The sequence below is a fragment of the Montipora foliosa genome, chromosome 10, assembly GCF_036669935.1.
Source record: "Montipora foliosa isolate CH-2021 chromosome 10, ASM3666993v2, whole genome shotgun sequence".
In the NCBI taxonomy this organism is placed as follows: domain Eukaryota; kingdom Metazoa; phylum Cnidaria; class Anthozoa; order Scleractinia; family Acroporidae; genus Montipora; species Montipora foliosa.
Genome location: NC_090878.1, coordinates 25,365,113 through 25,385,112, shown reverse-complemented (window position 1 = coordinate 25,385,112; position 20,000 = coordinate 25,365,113). Strand labels below are relative to the sequence as shown.

At 38.7% G+C, this 20,000-nt stretch overlaps 1 protein-coding gene across 3 annotated transcripts in view; it reads right to left on the bottom strand.

Annotated features, from left to right (window-relative positions):
• The window catches only part of LOC137974326 (sodium-coupled neutral amino acid transporter 9 homolog), a 42,020-nt gene extending 28,005 nt beyond the window's left edge, over positions 1 to 14,015 (bottom strand). Inside the window, exons 1-5 of one of the 3 annotated variants that reach the window (XM_068821246.1) lie at positions 13,758 to 14,015; positions 3,372 to 3,582; positions 2,766 to 2,851; positions 1,588 to 1,651; positions 706 to 799 (exon numbers count right to left, since the gene is read on the bottom strand). In XM_068821246.1, the coding sequence (XP_068677347.1) occupies positions 706 to 799; positions 1,588 to 1,651; positions 2,766 to 2,851; positions 3,372 to 3,582; positions 13,758 to 13,867 (565 nt within the window). In that variant the 5' untranslated portion in view covers positions 13,868 to 14,015. Of the gene's footprint in view, positions 1 to 705; positions 800 to 1,587; positions 1,652 to 2,765; positions 2,852 to 3,371; positions 3,583 to 10,648; positions 10,921 to 13,757 lie in introns of those variants that run through there. The other 2 variants (XM_068821247.1, XM_068821245.1) reach the window with 2 other exon arrangements.
• Between the last annotated feature and the right edge of the window lie 5,985 nt (positions 14,016 to 20,000).

The following is a 20,000-nucleotide window of genomic DNA, read 5'->3' as shown; positions in this document are numbered from 1 at the left end:
CTACCCCGGAGTGCTACACGGCCAACGTTTGTATAAACGTAACCTTTCCTTACCTAAGTCTGATTGGTCACGACATGACACGTGTTTCAAGGCAAACAATAGTGTGTCGCCGATAGGACAAAGACCATCTCAGACACACGTTTCCATTAAAACTTGTCTTATTCGGAAGCGTCGTAATGGTCGGGAAAGTAGAACTAGATTCAACTTTCCCGATCATCCAGACCGTGTGCCGCAGATCACCGCAGACGCCGGGGACAAATACGGAGTTTAAGATCTACGACGCGACGGTAACGAAAACGTCATTTAAAATTGCAAGTTCAGGTTTATTAATCTTTTTCGTCATTATGTCGGGATTGTTATTCTTAATGCTGACCTTTCCTGTCATGAAACATTTCCGCAGAAGGTGGTTTGTAACCGATCTCTAGAGACTGATAATTTTTGTACAATGACACTGGCAGTAAAAATTACGTAACATACCAAAAGCCAAATGTAACTTGAATAAATTATTGTGTCGGCAAGGATAATAATTCCTCTACAGTAGGTCTTAACCCATCGACCTCTGGAAGTGACACTAATAATACACGGAGAATGCCAGACGATCAATGGGGGGGGGGGGGGGAGGGGGGGTGGGGGTGCAGATCAGGAGTCATGGATCAGGAGTCATGGGTTAATGCAAGTAAGAAATAATAAGCAATTTCACTGTACTTGAATCTTCAGCAGATTTTAGAATCAAATAACAGCTGTAAAGACAAATCCCAGCCATCAGGATCATAAGAATTAAGCCAAGAGCAAAACCAGCCTGCGAAAAAGGAAACATGGATCACTCTTTATTATTAGTCTGAATCTCCACTGACAGTGGTGCTAGGGCTACATATCGAAATTATGTACATGTATGTGCTATACCTATTTACCAGAAGGGAGGTCCATATGGGAAAAAACGAGGCCCAGGTACTTGAGTATTAAGCCCAAGGCTGAAGGCTGAGGGCCATACTCAAGACCAAGGGTACAGGTGTTTTTTTCCCCTTAGGGACCAATCAAGACCGGTGAATAACTTATTTAACTTGTTTTTTCTGTTTTGTTTAAAAGCTGTCATTTGTTCTAAAGCCATCATTTCATTGGAGGTTTCTTCCTCTGGATTGTAGAATTCACTTTTACTGTCTACACTCTCATCCAAATTTATTATCCTCAGAGCTTGTATTTTTCGCACATTCTTGCTATCTCCGGAAGTTGTTTACGAGCAATTGCTGACTTTGTTTTAAAGATATCTACAAACTATTCAATTTGCCATGATTAGCAAGGAAAAATTCTAACTGTGGTCCATATCATAAAAAGCTGGACTTGTTACAAGCACACTATTAGCCAATCAGATTCAAGGATTGAAGAGTCTGGCCCAAAGAGATGCTTCAGAAAAAAATAAATACATGTTATTCACCAGCTGAGAGGTCATCGTTGGGAAAAACTGTGCCAAAGGTCTTGGTCATACTCAAGCGAGAGGCCAAGGTTGATGGGTTACATGATGGGTATAGACGGCACTACTAAAGACTACTGAAGATCAATGTTAACAAATCCTGACAGGTCAAAACAAACCTGCTGAATGGCCCATGGTATGCTCAATAACGAAGTCCCCATCATAGTATTCCAAATGGAAAAGCTGAAATGAAATCATACTCTACTTTACAGATGTGGCTAAGTCCTTGTGACTCTGAGTAGAAGCAAACCTGACCATGACCTCATCTCTTTGAGTGAGAAATTACTGTATACATAAACACACCATTCTCAAGGAAGGATTTGTGTATTATAACTGCATCCAGTCATGAAAACCTTTCATCTAGGTTTCAGAACTCTTGTTCTTTTTATAAATAAAAGTCTGGCATGGTATCATTATTTTGGCATATCTATGGGAATCAAAGTACACGAGAATAAAACCTGATGCTCCCCTTTACATGGGAATACTACATGTATTCCCATACTTGTACATGTACATATCCCATAGCAACTTTACTTTTCCTTAATATCCATCAAAATCTAATCACCTCGGTGTCGGTGGCTAGTGGTGGATATTTATATCCACCACTAGCCACCGACACCGAGGTGATTAGATTTTGATGGATATTAAGGAAAAGTAAATCGAGGTGAATAGTTGTTTTAGTATATACTAAAACAGTGAGATAATACAGCACAAAAATATGATCTTAACTCATTCATTCCTGCAAAGATTACAAAATGCTCGGGAGCAAATTCCGCACGAATTGCTCAGAGGTGAATAGTTAACAACTAATTCACCGAAGTGGAGGTGGCTAGCAGTGGATATTTACCGAGCCGCGAAGCAGCAAGGTAAATATCCAACCCTAGCCACCGACACTGAGGTGAATAGTTGTTTTAGTATATACTAAAACAGTGAGATAATATACAGCACAAAAAATTAATTTGGACGTTTTCTTCACTTGTCACGGAAGCAAATCGGGACGCCATTTTTTCCCCAAGTTGCTCGGAGGTCAATAGCACAGGATATTCAGAGTTTGACGAGCCAATCAGCGCCCGTGTTCAACGCTATCTACTGTTTTAAGTATATACTAACAAAGGATATCTGCAGTTTGAGTAGCCAATCAGCATTCAATGCTATCCACTGTTTTAGTATTTACTAAATAGATTTATTTCATTTATTGACTGAGTCCTTTCACAGGAATACATGAGTCTAACAATTGACCTGCTCCCAACTGAGTGGCCTCATACACTCACATCACTTACACCGTGATCAGACTTACATTGTGATCAGACTGTTTTGTTTGCTTTCTTCTTCTTTGGGAAAAATAAGAAAAAGATTGGGCGGAAGAATGTGACTTGGAATGATCTAATACATAGAGAAGACAGACAAGCACTGGTTAGTTACCTAAAGTACTGGCAAGTAAAATATGTATAAGAATTATTGCCATTGACAATTCTTGGGTTTGATTCTCTGCCTCAGCATCAAACGTTGATTGAGTCTATTTGCTTGTTGCCCAGTGGATACTCCATAGTTTTTCCCTTTCATTTTTTTTATTTGGCCTACTTCAAATTAATTACATTTGATTTTGATTTGTGAAGCACTACTGACATACAGGTATATGTATAATTATACTGTAAGCTTGTCTTTGAGTAATGAGACTTAAGGAATTCAAGTTGCACTATGTGCCATTCTTGTTTCGTTTTTAGATTTATAGTCAAAGAGTGAATTAATAGCACTGCCTGATTCATTCCTCATGACATTGTCCTTTCATGCTTAATGGGGACCATCATGTTTCTAGGACTTCATGCACAAGTTGAAATCTTTAAAGAGTTATCTAAATCAATGTCTACATGTAAGTAAGAAAGTAGACTTGTTATAATCTCACCACAGTGTGTCCTGACAGTTTGGATATATATCTATAGCGATTATGTTTTGCAGCCATTTCTTGATCATGAGAAGTCTCCAGTGGATCCTTCAGAGTGTTATAATGAAACGGTTTCCTCTTCATGCTGGAATGTTTTGTTTCTTTATCAACAAAGGATGCTTGTCTGGAATTCTGTCCATCATACTTGTTGCTATCATCTGGATTTTTAAAACTAAAGGATTGTAGAAAACTAGAGTAATTAGAAACTAAAATAGTAAAACATAATAATTATTGATCATTATTAAAAGGGTCATTTGAAAGAGCTAAAATTCTGAAAAGAAATCTGAGCAGTAAGTGTCAAAAAGTATCCTGATTTGTAGTGGCTTCCTACAAGCTCCCTAGAGTAAACAGCTTTGCAAAGAGGGAATAACGTTTTGCATCACAGAAGTGGGAACAAAAAAATTCTCATCAATAGCCACTTTATATATATTTTTACATTCACAAATAACTGATTCCGCTTTTTTTCCACACATGCAAGCACTGAGATAGGAAACAAAATGAAGGCTACAGTAAATTCGGTATGCAAGTGTTTGTGTATTGTATTTCCATGTGCTCAGATTAACAAAATAAAAGTTTTTTCAACTACCATGGTCACCCAAAAGACATTGCGCACTTGTGTTGTTGTTTTGAAATAGTATCTTGGTCTGGTAGTCAGTGATTTTCAGATTTTCCGTCTGGGCAAAATTCAACACAATGCGCTGTTTTTTTGGTGAACATGGGCCTTTAAAAAAATTAAAATAAAAAATTAATAAAATAATAAAATTAAGACAACTTTGTTTGGACTTTTTAAATTCCCTTCCACTGCCTACAGTAATTAAACCAGTTGCATTCACAACTCCAAATACCAGTAAGAGTTTAAGCTTTAAATGGATTGGAAAAGGGTTGGTGCTGTGGTGAAAGCTTAACTGTCTTCCATCAATGAGTCCCAAACTTGGCATCATGTGAGTTGAGTTTATAGCCTCTCTCCTCTGCTTCAAGAGGTTTATGTCCTTGTGCTTGGGATTTCCCCTCTCCGCAAAAACCAACAATTCATTTGATCTGCTCTGATTTGCCTTGATTTGCATGTATCATCTACCCAAATAGAAGAGCACTAACAATAATAATAATAATAATAATAATAATAATAATAACAACAACTAGTTTACCCATTGCAAATGGTAGAAATGCTCCCAAGGGGAAGGGAGATGTTTAATAATTATGCTTGCGGTAACTTAACGACGGTTCCTGCGTGATATAGAAGGAGGATTTTAATAGGTCTTGAGCAAGACGGTACAAAATGTAGACTCCCAAAGTGTCCCCAACTGGACCTCCAAGAAGAAAGAAAACAATATATGGTTTTCACTGTGAGGTCATGAAATTCTAGAATCAAAATCACAAGGAGGTTGAAGAATTGTTCAAGTTTCCAGAAACAATGTACTGCACAGACCTGAGAATTGAAGAGGTGGTTTAATAAGAGACTTGAATGTTTCCTACGACATTCCAAGTTCTTGACCTTTTTGACTGAACAATTTCGAATTTACCGTACTTTTTCGTTGGGTGACAGCGTGAACTATCTGTAGTTTGAGGTTATTAGAAATGAAGTGGAAGATAATACTGTGCATTTCGAATTTATTCTTTTGTTGCGTGACAGTGTAAACTATCTGTAGTTTGAGGATACAAGAAGCGAAATGGAGATCATACCACACATCTTAATTCCTCCATTCGTGCATAACCACAATTCCTTGCACCTTTGACCACAATCCCTTGCATTTCGAAGAAAATGTGTTCTAGCTTCTCCTGATTAGAGAACTGCCTCATTTGTTCGCTTCAGGCTCACTCACTGAGGTAGCAATAATCTTGGTCTTTTTAGCCACAAACAAGTGAAGTAACTGATAAAGTTAGTAGCCAACGTTTTGGGAGTCATCGTGACACCGTTCTCGAGGCAAACTGAATAAATTATTGCAAAGATTTGGTTTCTACACTTTCAAAACTCTACAGATTAGCATAATAACAAAGGCTAACAAGTTCTACATGTATAAGTGAATACCTTTGCATGAAAATTGAATCAAGTCAGTTTACAAATTAATTTAAGGATGGTTTCAGGAATTAAGGCAATGATTTTTTTACGAAAAGTGAAACCATCCTTAAATGTTCAAACTGACTTGATTCACCCAAAGGTACTCGCTTAAAGAATTTGTAAAGCTTTGTTATTGTGCTAATTTTTAGAGACCTTTAAAAGTATAGAAACCAAATCTTTGCATTAATTTATTTTATAGTTTGCCTTGAGAATGTTGTCACAATGACTTTGAAACGTCTGCTACTAACTCTATCAATAATAGTAATAATAATAATAATGAAAATTATTTAAGTGTCAAGTGTATTTAGCACTGAGGCACTTATCGGGGAACTCTACAGAAATCCAATCAACACATGTATTATATCAAATGCTGAGTTGGTTTCTGAGGAGAGAGAAAAACCAGAGTACACAGAGGAAAACCTCTCAGAGAAGAGTAGAGAAAACCAACAAATTCAACTTAGACTGGGAGCAGTCTCTCTTTTGCTCTAAAATCGTTGAGACGAACAAAAACTTCAAAATGACTGAAACTGCGGATCGTAAATACCGCAAGCGTTTTTTGGAGCGAAAAGAGAGACGCAATGCCTTCATATTGCATTTTCAATTGCAACGCCAGTGACAGATTGACAGCTCTCATCATCCTGCTGCTATGCCCATTGGAAAAATATTCTTGTGGGAATGGGCGTTTGCCGAAAATTAGGTGTAATGTTTGTTGAATAATATTCCACACCAAAAAACCAGCAACAAATAAAAAGGCGTCCATGTCTGATTTTTGCTGTTTATGCATAGAGTTCCTTCAAAATTTCAAAATAATTTATGGCACTTTACCATCAAGAAGCGGCACCGGTGAGCCTTCAGAAGCCCAACAACCGAATACATCGTATGTGAGAATGGAAAATATTTTTAACGTCTCATGTCGGAAGGGAGAAGAAAGGCTTTCGCTGAACTTTACTTTAGAGAAGCTTGGAATTACTACATTACAAAGTTACTCGCCTTCTCCCTATGTGAAAAAGTAACAGATATCCCAGGACAAAGGAAGCAATATCACCAAGGTATATTCAAGCAAATTTCGCAACACACCTCACTGTTCAAAATCAAAGTCTTCGACTACAGCAGATGATGATGGATCTTTAATTTCTCGTGAAACAACAATGGACAAACAATCCTTTCGCAAAGCCAACTGTTGCTTGATTATTTTGGACACCTTTGCAGTGTTTGACACTAACGCTTGCCCGATTGCCTGGGGGAAGCAAAATAGGCAAGATTTCCGCACAGGTCCCTACTTCATTATGCATACACTCCTTTGTTTCAAGAAAACAATAGCGATAACAATAGACGTCCTTTGGGACTGTGGCGCTCTGCTCTTTCTTTCTAAAGTCTATATGGACTTAAAAAAAGTCGGTCGAACTTCTGTCTGAAATACGGAAAATCGAACAGTTTTTCCTGCAATTTCGGCACTTTTCCTGCAATTTTACCCATTTTTCAGTTTCAGAATAAGCGCAAGAAGTGGAGTTTCAAGCAATCGTTGTAATAGGGTTCAGATTCGCAAACATAACAAACAAACTAAGTAAAAGTACTGTCATAAGAAATTTAATGGCTACCTGCTCTTTTTATCGAGAAATTGCTCTTCCTGTCTGCTTAAAAATTCGCCGAGACACTGCAAAGTGTATATTTTCTTCCTTTCCTGTATTTAGGATCACGAACGGTGCATTTAGAGGGATTTTGCGATTTATCGCTCTTTGTAGAGATCGGCAATATGCTCAATGATACTTCCAAGTAAATAGCTTTGGTAGAGATCCATGGATGTTCCCCTACGAGGCATACTTCGTTTCACTCCCCATCATGTCTTTTCAATGCCCTGCTGTGGGCTCGTTTGTCTGGGTCGACGAAGTTTAGGCGATGGTTAACTGCGGTGAGATGATGTTAGCCCTTGTCTTGTAGGCAGTTGTAAACTTTCCGGCCACAGGTAGCTAGGGCTAATATTTTTTCAAGGATAGTTTACGGTCAGAAAATTAATATGTGTTCTGGCGGATTGAAGGCTATCCATTGCAGTTTTTTCCTGAGCATCGCGAAACAGATCCATCTCCCGATGCGGCACTTTGTCTTTGCCAACTGACTGCGTTTTCACACAGGTTTTGGATACGGAAGACGAAAGTAAAATGTTTTCTTTGCACCACTCTATGCACAACTATGGAAAGGCTATAAAGCAGGGACAATTTCCAAATGATCAAATCTTCCATTGCTGTGACCCTTTTACTTCGGTAGCCATCTTGATTATTACGAAGACACAAGTTTGCTTCAAAAGAAGGGAAATATGAAACGATTTTAATTGCAATGAAATCGTGCATGAAAGTTTCCCATGAAAGATGCACCAATCAGACTTTAAGCATGGTATACTCTTCCACGCAGTGAACTTATAAGTGTGCCGCACGCACGGGGCATGAAGGAAAAGCAGGTCACAGTTCACAGCAATACTGGAAAACCTAAAACTATCACAGGGACTAACCTTAAGCCTAAACAGTGCCTTTAGTCGTAATTAGGGTTACGGTTAGCATTATTAAAGGGATGGGTTGTTTCAAGAGTAGTAAAACAGGAATCTCTTTAACGGTAACCTACAAGTGTAAGTTCGACTGTAGGTGCTCGGCGCGGCACGTGTATATAATTACGTATCATTGTTATGTAAATAGTCAGCCAGAATTCAAAATAAATATCATTTTCAAGGTGTGAATTAGCAACTTGAAACGTTAACTCAGTGGTAAAGAACAGGGACAAGTAATCCAGAGGTTTACAGTGGGTCGGAGTTCAAGGCAAGCTGCGAGTGACATATCATGGGATAAAATGGCAGAAAAAGCCGAGCGGGGTCTGGAAATAAGAACAAGACGAATGGATAGAAAGAGGAAAGCTGAAACAAAAACGAATAACGGTGTGGGCGATGAAGGGAAAGAAGAGAGAGAGGGACGGAGAGAAAAGATGAGATCCGTTTTTATTCATCCCTTAAGTACAAATTACCCATGTATATATTCGGTTCTCTTGGGTATACGTATTGTTCTACAAAACAATAGCGCGAATGAATAATTTATTTATTCTGCATGCATAATAAAGTAGGGACCTGTACGGAAATCATTCCGCAAAATATATCCGTGGGCAAGTAAAACAACTCTAACACTTGCCCGATCGGGCAATCAGAGTTTTTGTTCGGCTAATAATTTATTTTGCAGAACGATTCGATTTGCAACAAAGAAAAGTGACTAGCAATATGACGTAGTCACCAAAAATACAATTAAAAACATTATTAAAACAACATTTACACTTTGCTGTCACTTATTTTTCTGTTAAGAATAGATTGGTACAATGTACAAACCTCAAAACAGATTGGAAGGAGGAACAATACAAGCACACAAGAAAACTCTACCTTTTTTTAAGCAATTTCAACCAACTTTTTAAGGCTTAAAGAACAAACTATTGGACAAAATAATGACATTTAATTCAAAACCAGCCTCATTTCAGAGAGATATTCAAGGAATCTCCCTTGATCTCTTATACAAAAGGAAAATTGCTTGAAGATAATTCTTGTCAAAGCAAAGCTGTGAAGGCTTCTACAACACCATGGACACACGGCAGGAGTCAGGCTGCTCTTTCAAACCAATTTTACCCACATTTTACACAAAATAATTTGAGATTTTTACGAGGCTCCTTTGAGTTTTAATGGGCAACAGGTCTTTAGAAGGTGGGCAACCGAAAAAAAAACCCATGGGGAACCAAAAAATAACAAAACTAGTTGCCCAAAGGACAAATTAGTAAGAAAGTTAGTGTTGAAGACTGCTTTGAATCGAAAGAATTGTTGAATATTTTCCAAAGCATGTTAAGGTGAAAATGAAAACGTAAAATCAGAAGAATCATAAAATTCTTAAGTGTCTTCGGTAAAATCGTATAGTCAGAGAATGAAAATCTAAAGCAAATCGTAAATCGGCCGTAAAATACAATGTAGGTAGAATCAGAGACTTAAATCATAAAATAGGTAACAATCTTAGTGATATAAAATCGGAAAATGGTAGCTGTAAATTAGAGTATACTACTTCTACAATTTAGCGATAATCGGATTGCTGGAGCATCCTTGCGATAATAATCACACCTTTTGCAACATTGAAACTTTGATTAACAAAGCTTTTGAACAAAAATGTGGGCAGAATAGCCAAAACATCTTGATTTTCAAGAAGACCGAGTACAGCCTCCAAATTACCGCGAAATTAAGAGTTGATTGACATTTATCTCCTGAGATCGACCAATAAGAATACTCCGTCACTGGAGCCCCGGGGTTCCAAACCGCAATATGAAACCATTTTCACTCTAACCGACGCCCACAATTTTTTCAACCTGCAGCTTCGGCCATTGACAGTTCACCAATTCCAGAGCAAAAGAGAGACTGCTCGCAGTCTAAATTCAACTCAACTCTCATTCACCACTGTATGACGCCAAGTCTGGGAATCAAACCTGAACCATAATTATGGGTGGGACTACTCTGCTCCCACTGTGATTTATGACTCACACACAAGCATCTCTTTTTAAAGTATATAAAACTAAGTACTCCATATTTGCAATGAGATATATTTAGTTAATATTTTTATGACCAGCTTAGATTGTCTCATGATTATCACGCTTTATAATCTATTGTAACTAAAATCATTCTGCACTTTAGCTATCGCACCAACTTGTTCACAGCTCAGATTACGTGACGCAGACTCCAAGTTTTCCTAACAGTGAAAGTAAACCATCAGGAAAAAAATTATGTTGCTCATAACAATTTTGAAAATAATAAAAACATATTATTTTGGAATCGGAAGATTAGCACAAACCAAAGCATACGAGCCCCAAAAGCGTTCATTCAGCTGACAATTCGACGTCGTCTTATGGTCGCTGCTTAGAATCTCTGTGGCAAAGTCTCACAAAATAACGATAAAAGATACGCAACATACAATTTACCTCTCCGATGCTCATTTTCATGCAATATATCAAAGTATTTAAGATTACTCACAAAAACCACTTGTACTGATAATCATGTCACATGCACTGACCTCGATTTCCGACAAGACAGTCCTTCAACGTGAAGTGGGTCAATAACTGACAATTACAGTAAGTTACTGTGAAGTTCAGATTTTGAAAATCAAATACTTTACAATTAACTTACTTTGTAGATGAAGCACTAGAAGCAAGGCTTAATCTGTCTGGAGAAGAAGAATTTGGTTCGCCTTGAACAGAAAGCAACGGTCTTTTTTCGTCTACGGCACGCAGCAAAGCTCCGTCAGATCTACTTCTTTGCATTGCTCCCGTGCAAGTCTTGCCAAATTCACTTCAGAATTCGAAAATTGCATTAAACTTACAACGACATCTCGATTAACTACGACTTGTGGTCAGTAACTTTTATTTTCTTCGGCGTTGTACACGGGGGACTCGGTCGAGACCGGAACCCTCAACACCACCATCACACCTCCGGTCAAAGCAGCTCGGGCGAGGTGGTCGGGTGCACGTAATAAACATGTATTTGTATTAAGAGTCGAACCTCTACTGACGGACACCTCCTGTAAGCGGACACCTCCCGAATCTGGACACCAAAGCGCGGTCCTGTCGATTTCTCCTGTAAGCGGATATCTCTCGTAAGCGGACACGAATACCTATGCGGGGTCCACAGGGTCTAAAATATCCTCCCGTAAGCGGACAGTAAACAATTTCAAGAAAATTTTTAACGAAATGTGTTCGATTTTAATGGTTTAATCACACACTGTGCAAGACAAAACATAGTCATTTTGATTACAATTAGTTATCCGCTTTCCTGTAATAATAAAAATAATAAAAATAATAATAATAATCATCATCATCATCATCATCATCATCATAATAACTTTATTTTCACACGATAATGTTTAAAGCTGAATTTAGCTTGTGGGGCCGCACACAAATGAAATCAAATCAAGTTAATGTATATATCAAATTATATTGCTTTTTAAGGAGAGGGGAAAACCGGAGTACTCGGAGAAAAACCTGTCGGAGCAGACTCAACCCACATATGACGCCGGATCTGGGAATCGAACCAGGGCCACTAAGAACCGTTGATGAGTTAGACGCACGCTTCAGGAACTTCTTCACTCGATCTCAAACATATTCTAATAAACAAATGACATCTTATACAAAACCAGTCCTTACTGAGAGAAATCTTAAAAAACCCTCCCTTAATTTTACATAGAAAGGGGAAGTCTTAGAGGAATGCCTAAGGTCTTGAATTTCCTATCTTGACTAATAGGAATCGTGATTGGCCTGTCTACACCTTTAAGCACAATTACAAGTTGTCTTAACAACAACAACAACATTTATTTAAACACGATAAAAATTACAGCGGAGCTGATGTGATCGTGTATTTAAGAAGTTAAAAAGTACTATTTACATATATATATATATATATGCTATATATCTACGTTTGAGCGTGTTTTTAAACAAGCTTCTGCTTGTGATAGAACGTGTATGATTTTCAAGAGAATTCCATTAATTAATTAAAACTTAATTAAAACTTTAAAATGATTTGTTGTGGTGCATTATATGCCCTCTATTACACTTTTATTTTTCAACTTCCCATATTAAAGCGGACACTTACCCTTGGTCCCGAGGGTGTCCGCTTACGGGAGGTTCGACTGTAGCAATATTCAGACATGCAATATTTAAATTTAACCACAAAGCCTCACAGCCATGTTTGAATATTGATATATCGAACTTGGCCTATTGGTTGGCAATCACGAACCATTAATTATAACACTGCCTTGTTTCGGTGTTCTTTGCTGTTACATGAAAATATCTAACGCCATGTAGTACAGAAACGTAATAAGCAAGACATAAGGATCTGTCCTTTCTCATCTTTTATTGACTGAACAAAGAATTGCCTGGAGGGTAGATTCATTACTCATGCCCGTCTCTATATATTTTAATGAAGAAAGACCTTGATCAATATCAAATTACTTCAAAGAGCAAATGGCCTAACTTGCTCTTCATACTACATCGGAAAGACTCCTCCCTTGCTGTAATATTATAGCGGTATACATATCTTTCCCATACAATTTCCCCAGAGGAGCCTTGGGGTCTATTTATATGAGATAACTCGCCCCGCCCGGCATGGTCTCCCCCTTTTTCAGCAGCCCGCCTAAACGTCCAGCAGGTCTGTTCGGGCAGCGATGGAATAACCGCAAAATAGCTTCAAAAAAGGCGCAAAATAATGCTCGAATTTCCAAAAATGGGCTCAAAATTTAGAAATAGTTCTCAAGAGTTGCTAAACATTCCCTTGGAGATTTTCGTCAGTATGCCTTTTTTACCAAAAAATTGGCCTTGCGTTGTTTATAAATTTTCAAGTTAATAAGACATTAATTTTTTTAAGCAAAGGAAATGAGACACTCCCTGTTCCCCAGTTCAAATTAGCCATGTTCTCCGTTTCCCCAAAACCCCTGGGGAAAGCCTCAAAAATACTTTAGTAATACATTTTTGGTTTCAAATCGCTTTACATAAAAGGCAACACTGACTCAAGCTCATTTGAACCATGTAAACTCTTGTGTGTTCAGTAACTTCATCTCACGATCAGATATATGTTGAAGACCGTTCTTCAAGCCAAGTGCTGCTGTGAGCTAGCCCAGAATACGAAGAAAGAGCTTAAAATGTTTCGCAAAATGAGAGAACTTGTTGAAATTTTCCTCAAAAGGCGAAAGTGTTCTCAAGAGCACTCGAAATGTACTAAAAAACTACCCAGCGCAATCAATGTAGGCCTAGCGGCTTGACAAAATTTGGAAGCCGCTAATATGATTGGGATTGTTTTCGTGATGTAACCCGTTGTAACTCGATTACGCGGTATTCTTTTGCTTTCCATGGAATGCATGCGATTGCAGGCAAATGCATTATGTCATGAGCATCACTCATAGCGGGAAAATGCATGCGGGCAAGTAACAGCTGGTTCTACTTTCCAGTCACTGAGTAATTAGTATAGCAAAACAAAGACATAACATAACATACATTTTTTTTTTATTGGTGGTATGTGCGCTAGTATTTTAATAAATACTTCATTAACATGTTTTCCTTTTAACAAAACACAGCTTTTTAAAAGACTACACCCGGCTACCAAGTTACACAAAGGCGAAAGAACTTTTGCGAGTTTATTTGCGTCACTTGCAACAGTTGTTAGCTCTGTAATGACTGGCGGCGGCTATCTATCACTGGCCTTGTAGGGAAAAATACAAGATATCTAATGATTCTCGTTGAATACTTACGTTATTATTGAGACCTTTTTGTTTGATCCGTGAGCATATATGTCTGGCTTACCAACCCTGACATCGCTTTGCACAGGCAATAAGGTCTTTTTTTCCTGTGTAGTCTCCATTGATAACAAAACCGTATTGGGCTTTCTTCCCTACAGAGTGACTTTGAAAACTACACAAACAATCTGAGGTCGAGTTTATAAGTCACACGTTCGAATCGGCCTCTGCGAATAACACCAACACGTTAGTCTTTTTTTTCTGAATGAAACGGGACCCAGACAAGGGATTGTACGTGTACACGCGGCCTACAGTTCATAAAGATCAGGTGCAACACGCAAGAAAATCAGATTAAAGACACGTTCCTTCAGTTATCTCTTGGCCCCCTTCACTCGAAGTTCGTGAAACGTTTTGAGAAATTTGTGTAACTTTGCACCGTTTCATCTCTTACAGTCCCTTTGGACAAAAAATGAGACAAATTGGAGGATTTAACCTGTATTCTCACGAATGTCACACGTGAAAATGCTAAGTACACCAAGTGTAGACTGTATCAAAGACTGATGTTTGGTGCAAAGAACATATATAAAAGTAGAACAGAACTAATGGAAAAGATCTTGTTCTTGCAATGATACTCTACCTATACCCTATTTAATGTCGATTGCTGTTGCTTCGTAAAGCTCACTCCAGTTCCTTTAGCCCTCTTCCAAAAACTCATTCATAATTCATGAGAGAAACAGCCTATCAGGTAATGTTTAAAAAACGAGCAGTAGCCGAGTGTTTTTAGACCCGATAAAACACGTGCTGCGAGTTTTTTGAACGGCTTCAAAAACATTCCACAAAGAGCGTGAATATTAGCATACAAGAAAAACAAGCTATGCCTTATTAGTATTCTTTATATAAAGAATACTAATGAGCCAACGAGAGGGGTTACCTAACGAGGAGTGTTTTATCAAGATATAAAGCTCATGCACGTGACGTTTTATCGGTGTTTTGATAGGCTGTTAGGCTCATGAATTATTAATGAGTTTTTTAAGTCATCGGTAAAACTTCACGTGCATGAGCTTTAAAAAATGATTAAGATTCTTCCTAAACGGAATATTAATAAGGCGCAGCTTGTTTTTGCTGTATGCTAATGTGCTCCTCTGACAATTTGAACCTTTGTTCGGACTGCAGAGGGGCATTCTTGTTGTGGAATGTTTTTTAAATCGTTCGAAAAACTCGCTTCGCGCTTGTCGTTTTTTATCGGGTCTAAAACCAGTCAGCTTCGCCTCATGGTTGAACTAAAACACTCCTGCTTGTTTATTAACACATACATAAAGAATATTCCATGGATTCTAGCCTCCTCTGGAGTTATAACCGCACACATGGGTTTTTCTTTCCGGCTGAATTAAAGCTGCCACAACGCGTATTATTTCATTTCGGCATAATGTTACTCCGGCTACAAGTCAGATCGCACCGCCGCAACTATAGAATGGAGAATGGCAACAAGTGAACTCATTATACTAGGGAGCTTACGAAACCACGACGCCGATGGCAACGACGACGCTACAAAACAATAGGTTTAGTGAGCAAAAACAATGGCTCTGCACGCTCTGCACGTGCGTTTTATATTTTGGTACATTTCTTTGCCGTGATCTCCCAAATGACGACGTGAAATGACCAAATTCAAGGTTCTGTGGAGGACGTTAGCACATGACGATGAATTTTCAGTTCTCTCTCTACGCTTCCAACTCACTCATACCAGTTTAATTCCTCGACATTTACTACACATTTTTACTGCGAAACGACATGAAATAGTTTCGTAGTGATATGAATAACGCGAACTCGTATTTTTAAATTAAGTCCTCGTATCCGTCGTCGTCCTCGTTTCGTAAGCTTCCTACTATACCCTTCACCTTGTCGCTTTGTCTTCGACTGGCCTCAGCAACGTTTAAATTAAAGGAAAGAAAGACCCAATGTAGAAAAGCTTATGAGATTAGATCGCCCAATTGAGTTCCTTTTACCGAGTCAGGACCTCTTCACTAACTAACTGAATACAACCTCTAGTCAGTTACTTGGTCTTGTAGGAAACCTTTTATGTTGCAACCATCGCACCTAAAAGGCGCAGTGGTCTCACAATTTTATAAATATTTTTAACTTTCAAATTTCTTGTATTTTGAAATATAGTAATGTGTATTGTATATTTGTAGTATAGTTTCCAGTACAATATTGGGTGACTCGCCTAATATTGTACTAGGGTCCTAGTAGGCCATAACTGCACTTTAGACTTACTTGACGCCTTATCGTGTTTTGATTTTCTCAAGTACGCATTCGAGGGGGATGAAACTATAGACTTGAGATCGTACTCTGGCTTTTCTGAAGATATCTCGTTTCTATGGTTACACAGTAAGGTACTTCAACTAAAATAAACCCCGGTCACATTCAAAGTAGAACTCGCGCATACTTGAATCCTTGTTTCTTCCCTAGTATGAACCTGCCTATTATAACTCATTTACACTTCATGAAAGAAAAACAAAAGAACTGTTTTTTAATCAATGTCTTAGACAAGTTTCCTTCATATATATACTTCCTCGCTTAAGTGTATTGTATTACAAAACAACCTGTAGACACGTTTAGCAAGTCACGTTCTCGTCGGTGTTTTATCACATTTACAAATTCTCGGCTTCGCCACTTATTTTATATATGGGTAATCAAATGGTTACGCGTGAAATTAGGGAATAATTTCACGCGCGTTTTGTCCAAATTCGAATAATTTCCCGAGCCTTTAGGCGAGGGAAATTATTTGATTTTGGACAAAACGCAAGTGAAAATATTCCCTAATTTCACGGGTATACCATTTGATTAGCTATTAATAACATGGGTGACAAATTACTCCTTAATTTTCAAACCTGGACGCCATTTTAGCACTATTAAGTTGCCATGGCAACAATGTAATTTCACATGTGAAATTATAAATTAACGCTGAAATTTCGCGCCAAAATTAAGGAGTAATTTGTCACCCATATTATTAAGACCTTAATTTTTGTTCAATTAAGGTGAAAAGAAAAACTAACTGCAAAAAAAATAAGAAGCACAAACAGAATAGATAATACAGATGTTGGCCTGAAAGAAATGAAGCAATATAAATCGAACGTTGGAAGTGATCCTTGCACTGCAGGACAATTTAAGCAATTCTATCTTATAAACATCTAAAAAAGTTCAGGCGCCTTGAACGCGATTCGAACCCATGACCTATGCGATGTCGGTGCAATGCATGCTATACCAACTGAACTATGAAACCATACAGTTGAATCATTCGTTCCCGTGAAAGGACTAATGAATGAAAGAAACGTTTATGCGAAGTGCGGGTAAAAGACGAAAGATAGATCCTTGACAAAAATGGACGCTGTTTTGATAAAAATCTACCTCGGATTAAAGCTGATTAATGGCCGATTTGATGGTCATTATTGTGCAAATAACAGAGACGTTACAAAATATCTATGATTTGAGAGACTAAATTAAGTAACTAACCATGGAGAAATGATAGGTGGCGTTGATAAGCAGAATTATAGAAAAAGAAAAGAAGGAGAAAGAAAGACGGCCGCTTTATGGCGTAACACAATTACTGCAGTGAAGCCGCAATAGTTCATGGAAAACACAACATTATACAACACTACAATGCTACACTACGCTACACTACACGACACTATACTATATTTCACTACAATTGCTTGTAATCCCGCAATCTGAAAAAGAGTTTCGACAACGCTGCTCGCTTCATTTTGGAAAAGAAAAACCAAAGTCAGATTGCGAGAAAGTTACAGACAACACTTGCTCTTTCTTTGTGTCAGGGTTAGTTTCCCCATGGATGCAGTCATGTGTTCACGCTTGTTATGAAGCGAAGTTGCTATGTTGAGTATGAGAAAGTCCCTATCCTTGATATCATTACAAAAATGGCTAAGGGCCTCCACAGAAGAGGCAAGTTGGCATCGATTAATTTGCCGATAACAAAAAGTTTCCGATGACAAAACATTGCTTGTGAATCACGAAAAAAATCACGCCGTGAATTAGTACTTTAGTGCCATTTCCGTCAGGACCAGAACCTCTATTAGTTTGGGTGCATTTTTATGTGTTTCATCATATGAGTTGTTATTGGAGGGATATCAAAGTATGCTGCAGCGCCTCCCACCAATGTGGCCTGGGTTCGATTCCCTGATTCGGCGTCATATGTGGGTTGAGTTTGTTGGTTTTCCATTCTGCACCGAGAGGTTTTTCTCCCGGTACTCTGGTTTCTCCTCTCCTCAAAAACCAACAGTTGACTTGATTTGTGTTAATTGTTAATTTCAGTTTACAGTGTCCACAATGAGTGCTCCAGCGCTAGAACGACTAGACATTTAAATAAAAAGTTCCTTTCCTTTCCCTTTTTTCAATCAAAGCACACCTTGAAGTGAAGTTATTAGTCTCTCCCCTCAGGTCTTTTCAGGACTAATTTACAATGCTTTGCGGGGGATTTTTGCCAGATCTTCTGCTTGTTACGCATACAATTTATTTAGGAAGTGAAAAATGCCCCCGACCAGATTAGGACAGTCCACAACACCGGGGACAACGTCCCCTTCTCTTTTCGAGTAGTGAGTGGTTTTTTTATAGCCTTTGAACGCAGACGTATTTCCAGCGGTCGTTTCCATACTATTTTGTTTTCAACAAGGGTTATGAGACGGGACCTCCGGTTTACAGTCCTTATCCGAGGAGACTTGAAAGTCTAACCATTTGCGGGTGTAATTACAAAGGCAGCACTTTCTCCTCAGTTATTTTAAGACCATGAGTGCCGGTCCGGTCGGAGTCGAAACCGCTACCCAATGATGAAATTACATTAGCCATTTGCCATCTGGAAATGATACTTTTTCACCCGGTCCACATATGAACCTTGTGAGCGTTAGCCCTACTAATGGCAATGGGACCACACAAGGACAGAGAAAAACTCTGATCAGGATGGGAATTGAACCCGCGATCTTCGGGTTAAATCACCGCTGCTCTACCGACTGAGCTACAAGGTCAAACGTGAGCAAGCCGTGGGAACAAAAGATTTTAAAGTCACGGCAATGAACATGTACAAGTACAAGAAAGGATTACGCTTTTGCAAACGTTGGCCGTGTAGCACTTATGTTTCAACAGACTTAACTAATTAGAGTGTAATGTGAAGTGCTAGTTTTGTACCCCATATGAACCATGTGAGCGTTAAAATTTTTGGTTTTATCAACGGAGTTGATATGTAAATTGGCCACCGTACAGAGATTCTAAAAGTTGAGGTTAAATTGTGGGTTCCGTGTAGTTTTTATAGTAGAGTAGGAGCTACGCTATTGGTGGTAAGCATCTAAGCCAGTCGCTCGTCATTTTAATCTCCCCAACCAATCCAAAAAACACATGGTTATCTGAGGCCTTTCCCTACATCTAGGTACGACGGAAAGCCGCTTGAATCTGGAACAAAAATTCATCTTCCAAGTCGGCACCCTTAATCCTCAAGGTATTAACGAACGCTTTTCATTTAACGAATATATTCCTATTTTTCACGTTGCCATGTTACCACCAATAGCGTAGCTCCTACTCTACTATAAAAACTACACGGAACCGACAATTCCTCGATTCGCTCTGACGAAGGGCGAACGCTCGAAACGTTAGCTTTTAGAATCTCTGTACGGTGGCCAATTTGCATTATCAACTCCGTTGATAAAACCAAATTGTTTGTATACCACTTCCCCACCGACGCAGCACCACATGTACAGTTTTTTAGAAACTACCCCCTTCATTTTTGTGAGCGTTAACCCTACTTACGGTTTTGGGCCGACACAAGAACTGAGAAAAACTCTGACTAGGGTAGGAATTGAAGCAATGACCTTCGGGTTAGATCACCGCTGTTCTACCGACTGAGCTACAAGGTCATACGGGAGCAAGCCACATTCCTTAAGGCTGGCATTGGGGAAACAGAGGTATAGCTGGGCAAACGCGCCTAAGCGTTTTTCGTTCGCGTCTAGGGATTGTCACGATTTTTCAGTATTTCGTCTTTGATTACCCTGCTTGAGAGGGATTTCCTTGATTGTTCTCTCTAGCGAGAGGGAGAAAAAACCTCTGCACGGATCTCCCCGATGTCGTCCAGTATTTGGATGAATGAAAAATTAAACTCCTAACCGGTTTAAAACTTGCTTTAGCTAGTTTGAATTTTAACGCCTGCACAATGACAGAAGAGAGGAAGTGGAATCTCATGTAAAGCACCTATCCTCCGAA